Source organism: Gekko japonicus, unplaced genomic scaffold (assembly GCF_001447785.1).
Source record: "Gekko japonicus isolate JY-2015 unplaced genomic scaffold, Gekko_japonicus_V1.1 scaffold698, whole genome shotgun sequence".
NCBI classification, from domain to species: domain Eukaryota; kingdom Metazoa; phylum Chordata; class Lepidosauria; order Squamata; family Gekkonidae; genus Gekko; species Gekko japonicus.
This window is the reverse complement of record NW_015168069.1, coordinates 180,069-188,048: the sequence shown is the minus strand read 5'-3', so window position 1 is coordinate 188,048 and position 7,980 is coordinate 180,069. Positions and strand designations below refer to the sequence as shown.

At 51.7% G+C, this 7,980-nt stretch overlaps 1 protein-coding gene across 1 annotated transcript in view; it reads right to left on the bottom strand.

Moving 5' to 3' along the window:
- Nucleotides 1-7,980, bottom strand: part of ITGA11 (integrin subunit alpha 11) — a 164,405-nt gene that overhangs the window by 8,877 nt on the left and 147,548 nt on the right. Inside the window, exons 28-29 of the mRNA XM_015414591.1 lie at nt 5,048-5,134; nt 2,081-2,191 (exon numbers count right to left, since the gene is read on the bottom strand). Of these exons, the coding sequence (XP_015270077.1) occupies nt 2,081-2,191; nt 5,048-5,134 (198 nt within the window). The remainder of the gene's footprint in view (nt 1-2,080; nt 2,192-5,047; nt 5,135-7,980) is intronic.

The window sequence follows — 7,980 nt, the reverse complement described above, 5'->3', positions numbered from 1 at the left end:
CAAGGTCATCCAGCAGCTGCAGATGGAGGAGTGGGGGATCCAACCCAGTTCTCTCAGATTAGAGTCCGCGCACTTAACCACAACACCAAACTGGCTCAAACAGTGTGACTTATTCCTTGCCGGTTACTCCACGGAACATTTATTTTATTTATTTTTCAAATGCATATTCCGCCCTTCTTGCAAACAGGCTCAGGGCGGTTCACAGCAAATACGTAGGCCATTCGCCATCACAGAAGACACCTGACAGAACTATGGCTTGCCCAAGGTCATCCAGCAGTTGCAAGTGGAGGAGTGGGGAATCAAACCCGGTTCTCCCAGATTAGAGTCCGCGCACTTAACCACTACACCAAACAGGAGGCCTGTTCCTCCTGCTGTCTGGGGAATGATCTTGTCTTGTCTCCACATGGGAGACTTTGGATAACAAGAGGCCCGGGGGAGTCTCAGGGTGCAGAAGGAGCGTCCAGGTAGGGCCCACTCCCCACTCACAGGAAGTGGGCTTCCTTGAGAAAGAACTGATTTGACCTCTGCCCCCCCTTCGCTAGAAGTCTGAGAAGACAAGGAAAATGCACACAGCCAGTCAAATGTCCAATGGCCAATCAGAAGCCTTGCTGGGTAAAAGCCACACCTGGCCCTGTCCACTTTCTCCTCCCTAAACCTAACCATGTTGGGGACTCCTGTACAATACATCCTAAAATGTCCTGCAGTGTCATGGCACTACGGTAGGAAAGGGCATGAACCGGCTCATGAACCTCTGTTAGTGACAGATTTTGGCCAGTTCGTGGTTCGTAAAGTGAAGTTTGCAAACTGCAGCCAGACCACAAACCTCCACGTAATTTTAAGGCAGTTTGTGGAGGTTTGTGAAGAGCAAAAAAGCAGGGGTTTAAATCCCTGCTTTCTCCTCCCCACAAAAGCTGCCAAAACAGCTGAGTGGGGGGAGCAGGCTGCTCCCACGGCTCAGCTGTTTCAGGCTCCAAACAGCTGAGCCTGCCCCTGTGGCTCAGCTTTTTTAACGGTCTTTCTTGGGTTGTGCTCTGAGCCATTTAAGCCCCTGTGTCTTCTGCTCCTCGTGAAAAGCAGCAGGGAGCAGAAAGCAGGGGTCGCTCACAAACCCATACGAACTGGTTCCGTTTGTGTTACTAGCTCCCAGTTAGTACAGGTTTGTGGTTCAGTTCGTGGTTCAACCACGAACTGAACTGAATCACAGAAATGTGGTTCGTGCCCATCCCTAACTGAAGGCTTGATTCCTGTTGTTCTATTGGCGTGTGCTACTAATCCCAAACACTAATTTAAGTGGCACCTTACAGATTTGTTAGATCAATTTATTAGGAAAGGCGGACGTTTATTGTGTTTGTCTTCAACTTGCCACTGGACTCCTGTTTTATTTTGCTATGACAGACTGACATGCATATGGCTCACTCAGGAACCCATTCCAGTGGCAGCCAGTTCCACAGGCCAAATGTGTGCTGTTGTCCGTGAGGGGCCATTCTTTTTATAGCAGGAACTCCTTTGCGTATTAGGCGATACACCCCTAATGTAGCCAATCCCCCAAGAGCTTACAGAGCTCTTCTTACAGGGGCTACTGTAAGCTCTTGGAGGATTGGCTACATTAGGGGTGTGTTGACTAATATGCAAAGGAGTTCCTGCTACAACAAGAGCCCTGGCCCATCGTAGTTGCCTCCTAACTGGATCCTCTGGATCCATTCTGCTAGCAGAACTGCTTTCCCTGTCCCACCCCATTTTGCTTTAAGCCAGCCCAGTGTTAAATTTGAGGCTCCTCTGAGTGTGAAGGGGACGCAGCTGTTCTGGGTTTGGGCTGATTCATTCACAAGTTGCTGTCATTAAGCAATTTGGGTCAGGGCCCTCAGAAGATGAAAAAAGCCTGTTTGACAGCTAAGTCCAGGTTCTGGGTGGGGTTTTGGCTGGGGGAGCGGGCAGGGAAGACTTAGCAGCTGAACAAATGGGCGGGGAAGGAGAAAATCAGACCCAGGAGCCAAGGCCTTGGCCGGGCTCCGCGGAGTAAATCCCTCGCTTGCACTGGAAGCTCGAGGGGGAAACGCCCAGTTTGCAGACTCGCCCGTACAGCTCGGAGCGACTTCATCCACAGGTGGCCGTGCAGGCGGAAGCTGGCTTCTTCTCCGGCGGCCAGCGTCATGCTGCACATGATCAGGATCACGTCGGAATTGCTGTGGTTCTGGAAGGCAAAGAGGAGGGTGTGGTGGGTGGGGCGGATTAGGTCAGTCGGATTCCCCCTCCCATGTGGAGAGGAGCCCCCTCAGGGGTCATTTTGTAGAAGAAGAGCTGCAGGAGCTCATTTGCAAAATCTATTTGCATATGCCACACCCCCTGACAAAGGGCAGGCATGCGAGGCTGGAGAAGATTGGGCAGGGAACCCAGGCATGTTTAGGATGCCTTTCTTTGCCTTCCCCATCTGGGGAAGGGAAAGAAAGGCATTTCAATCTCCTCAGGCAGCAGGGGGGCCCCACCCATGAGCTCCTTACTGTCGGAGCGCTGTTCCGGTGCATTCCGGCAGGAAATGAACCCTGAGCCCCCTAAAGACCAGCTGATTGAACGATCCAGGCCAAGGTTGTCAACTTTCCAATGAGGCCTGGTCATAGTCTTGCCAACCTCCAGGTGGGGGGCTGGAGATCCCCTGGAATTATGGCTGATCTCCTGAGTACATACATTGCTGGGTTGTATATTTATTTATTTAAAAACATGCATTCCACTGGAGAAAATGACCACATTGGAACATAAGAACATAAGAGACGCCAATGTTGGATCAGGCCAAAGGCCCATCCAGTCCAACACTCTGTATCACACAGTGGCCAGAAATACCAGGTGCCATCGGGAGGTCCACCAGTGGAGCCAGGACATTAGAAGCCCCCTCCCACTGTTGACCCCCCCCCAAGCACCAAGATGACAGATCATCACTTGCCCCAGAGTTCCTATCTATACCTTGTGGCTAATAGCCACTGATGGACCGCTGCTCCATATGCTTATCTAATTCCCTAATTGGAAGGTGGACTATATAGCATTATAACCTACTGAGGTCCGTCCCCTCCCTAACCTCCCCCCTCTCTCAGGCTCCACCTTCAGAAATCCGGGCATTTCCGAACCCAGAGCCGGTAACCCTAGGCCTGGCGATCTCCTGGGATCGCAACCAGTGTTCCATCCAAGCTGAGTTAGTGTGAGCTAGCTCACAGTTCTTTAGCCTCCGGCTCACGCATCTTTGTCTTAGCTTGGGAAGGAGGGCTCCAGAACAAACTGATTGATGCAGCAGCCAAATCACCTGCTTGATGTCGGGCTCGCTGCCATGAGTTACGGAGGCTGGTGGAGGGGGATGCGCTCCTCGGAATGTACTTTCGCCTTCTCGCTGTCTGTGTGCTGTGCTGTTATCTGTATACAGTTTATGTGCCTGACCTTGGTAACACCATCCCAGCAAGTTGTTTACTTTTCCGGTGGGCTCGCTGGCCACCTCGATTGGCTCCCTGCCACCCCCTAACCTTCCCTCGAACCCTGTATGCCAGCAGCTCACAAAGTGGAATTTTTGTTCACAAGACTCCACAGCTTAGCGGGAGTACTGATTACAGCGGATATCCAGACAATTGAGCTCGGTTCCCCTAGAGAAAATGGCTGCTCTGGAGGGTGGAGCCTGTGGCATCATATCGTCACCGAGTCCCCTCCCTCCCGCAAACCCCACCCTCCCTAGGCTCCACCCCCAAATCTCTAGGAATTTCCCAACCTGCAGTTGTGTGGGTTGCATCATGCGACTGGGACGCCACTGTTCTGATAGGGCTGCCAACTTCCAGGGGGTGCAAACCAAGGAGAGAGATCACGGGAAGGAAGTGGGAAAAGAAACAAACCACCGTGATATATTGTGCCACAAAAGTCTCCAAAAACTAGAAATTTCTTTTTCCAATATTCAGTTTACTGGATGTAATTCAAACGCCATCAACACCAACGGATCATGCGTATCACCTCGTTTCGTGTACAACTTTGTCAGAGTGAATAGCCTTGATATACAAGATTAATCCATTTAGCAAACTCACTGGTAGTATTTCACTGTTCCCTGGAAGGCCAGACAATGAAGCTGAAGCTCAAATACTTTGGCCCCCAAATGAGAAGGGAGCACTCGCTGGAGAAGAAGGCCCTGATGCTGGGAAAGATGGAAGGTCAAAGAAGACGGGGACGGCAAAGGATGAGAAGGTTAGACAGTGTCATCGAGGCAACGAACATGAAACTGAGCCAACTTCAGAGGACGGCGGAAGACAGGAGGGCCTGGCGGGATCTGGTCCATGGGGTCGCGAAGAGTCGGGCTCGACTGTGCGACTGAACAACAACAAGTATTTCCTAGTGACTCCTCAAAATCCATCAGTGTAATAATCATTATTACATGTTTGCATCCAGTAAACTGAATGTTGGAAAAAGAAATTTCTAGTTCTTGGAGACTTTTGTGGCATTATATATCACGGTTGTTTGTTTCCTTTTCCACAACCTCCAGGTGGTACCTGGAGACCTGGGTTGGCAACTGATCTCCGGATGACACAGATCAGTTCCCTGGGTGGGAAAGGCCGCTTTGGAAGGTGGACTCTGGGGCATCATACCCTGCTGAGGCCCCTCCCCTCCCCCAACCCCGCCTTCCTCAGGCCCCGCCTCCAAAATCTCCAGGTGTTTCCCAACCCAGAGCGCTTACATCCAATGCTCCCTCTAAGGTGTGAGGTCTTGTGAGCACAAATTGTGCTTTGTGAGCCACTGGCATTAAAGTTGTGAGCGAGCGATTGGGCTGCTGCATCAATGAGTTGGCTCTGGAGCCCCATCCTTCCTGCGCTGAGACAGAAACGTGTGAGCTGGAGGCTAAAAAACGGTGCGCTGGCTCACGCTAAGTCGGCTTAGAGGGAACACTGCTGACAACTCTCTCTGTACACGTCCCACGATTCTGTCAAGTTCCTTGATCAAGCTGCCTCCTGACTCCTGAGCCAGGTCCAGCCACTTAACCCCCCCCCCCGGTCCTTGGATAGCTCGGGCACAGACGATGGACTCCGCCTACCAGCTGTGGGTGGCGTCCCAAGTCTTCATCTGAAGGTGTCCTCCGGTAGTCCGTGTTGTTGCCCCCAACCGTGCAGACAGTGGTTTCCTGTCAGACAGAATGAGAGATGGGATTAGTTGGGATTGGGGAATTACATTAAAAACAAAAAAACCCCAAAATTTTGCTCCCTTCTTGGGGAGCTTGCAAGAAAACCCGAAAGAAAAAGCTTTTTCTGTGGAGTGACGGTCATCGATACGTTTAGCCTGGAGAGGTGATAGGGTAACCAGCTTCAAGTACTTGAAGGGCGGCCATCTATTTATTTATTTATTTAATTTCATTTATACCCCGCCCTCCCCGCACGCGGGCTCAGGGCGGCTTACAATATACGGGTGCAATGCAACACCATAGTTCCACAGTAAAGGCACACAGTGCAATAAAAACACAATAAAACATTTTAAAACAGTTAAATACAGTGGGCAACGCCCAAGGATCCCGCGTGACTGACCCCCTCTCCTGGCCTCTTTAGGGCCCGGGGTCACAAGACAATGTTGAGACCCCGACCGAAGTACTCTTTGGGACCTGTGTGGGGAAAGCCGGTCCCTCAGGTATGCCGGACCCTGGCCATCTAGAGGATGGTGCGGAGTCGTTTTCTGTCGCCCCAGGAGGTCGGGCCAGACCCAACGGGTGTCGGGTTCAACAGCACGCAAGTCTCCACATACTTCTCAGGGAAAAGTTATGCTTTATTAGAATACAAGTCTGTTGCCAGGTTATACAGGTACATTGTTAGGAATAACGGTTAGAGCAGATGTATCAATACATATACTCTGATGCGGTAGTTGGCTAAGCGAATTCTCCCAGCGGGACATTACGTCATGAATGGGAGACTCTCCTCGCTCCATGAGAGCAGAAATATTCACACCAGCGGTGGAATGCAAGCTCCCCCTCCTCCTCAAGGTTACAGAGAGAGCACCCTCTGGAAGAGCCAGTCTGCACGGTCTCTTGAGTGCCTCCCGATAGTTACTCGCAGCCGTTAAGCAAAGCAAGCAAGCAAGCATGCGCGCAGGCGCTACAGTCAGGGGTGAACGAAAACAATGAAAGCATGGCAGCGAGCTGACGTTGGGTTGAAATTAAGTCAGAAGAGTTTTCGGCTAAACATTAGGAAGAACTTCCCGACAGTGAGAGTGGTTCCTCAGTGGAAGAGGCTTCCTGGGGAGGCAGTGGCCTCTCCTGCTTGGGAGGTTTTGAAGCAGAGGCAAGATGGCCGTCTGACAGCAATGCGGATTCTGTGGACTTAGGCAGATCACGAGAAGGGAGGGCAGGAATTCTTGTGTCCCTGTCTTGTGTCCCTGTCTTACACGCCCAGGGAAATGCCGATCGCCACTCTGGGGTCAGGAAGCCATTTTTCTCCAGGCCAGTTTGACTAGAGATCCTGGAGGTTTTTTGTCATCTTTTGGGTATGGAACAGCGGTCACTGGGAGTGTTCGTGGGTTCCCTGCCTTGTGCAGAAGGTTGGACTAGATGACCCTGGAGGTCTCTTCCAACTCTATGATTCTATGATTCCCTTCAAGACCATTGAAGGACCTTTGGCCAGTCACACCCTCAGCCTGACCTACCTCACAGGGTTTTTGTGAGGATAAAATGGAGGGGAGGGGAGCCATGTGAACGGCTTTGGGTCCCGCTGGGGAGAAAGGAGGGGGGGTATAACTGAAATTCTGACACGGCAAGGCTGGGTCACTTGGATGGCCAGACCGGCCCTGGACCTCCACTGCGAGGCAGCCGGCGAAATATGCGCTGTGACTCTAATAGGCTGGCGGGTTCCAACAGCTTTCCCTCTAGCTGAGAAGGAAAATTATTTCGTGACCTGCAAGCAAGCCATCGTTAAATGCTAGCGGGAGAAAGCGGCTGGATTTCTTCCACTGGCTCTTCACTCTCTTCCACTTCCCCAGCCAACGGCATGCGGAAAGGAAAGGAGGGACTTTTGAGAGCCAAAGGAGGACCGTTAACAGAGGGGGTGTCGGCAGCAGGGGCTTTGCAGGTGGTAGGAAATCAAGAGATCATCCAGCTCCTGGGAAGGAGAGAATCGGCACCAGCCAAAGGTGCCGTTTGGGGATGCAGGCAGGGAAAGCAGGGAACTGAGCTCTTAAGCGATGCTCCCTCTAGGCTGTGGAGTCTTGTGAGCAAAAATTCTACTTTGTGAGCTGCTGGCATTAAAGTTGAGAGTGAGCGACTGGGCTACTGCATAGATTAGTCTGCTCTGGAGCCCCATCCTTCCTGAGCTGAGACAAAAATGTGTGAGCCGGAGGCTAAAAAACTGTGAGGTAGCTCACCCTAACTCAGCTTAGAGGGAACACTGCTCTTAAGCGCACGTCTTTTGCAGCACACGAAAGCCGATACCCAGAATTAGACTTTGTTGGTCTTCAAGGTGCCCAGTCTGGACCCAAACTTTGTCCTGCTGCTTCAGACCAACCGGGCTGCCCCACCTGAACCCGTCTTTGCCCCTTGGAAGGGTCAGATACCTCTTTTGGCTTCCCTGAGTTTTCCCCTTGTGGATTTTGGAAGTCTTGTGAACCTGTGTGTGTATTTATTCTTAAATGGTTGACCTGCCTTGCTACCTGTGTGTGTGTGTGTGTGTTTTCGTAGCCATTTTCTGGATCCACTGATGGGCAGCCTAGAAGTTACAAGGGATCTGTTCACACGTGACCTGTCCTCCACGTGGATTTTATACAGACGAGTTCTGGGAGCTTGGTGTGGTGGTTAAAGTGTCATACTGGTTACCAAGGGTCGTTTCGTAGAAAAAGAGCTAGGGGAACTCATTAGCATGACTCATTAGCATATGCCACACCCCCTGACATCGCTGGAAGTGTGTCATAAGGCCACACACCCCGCCCCCAATAGTTCCGGCCGCCGCCCTTGCAGCTCCACTGCCGAGCCCCATGAGGGGCCCGGCGGTGGAC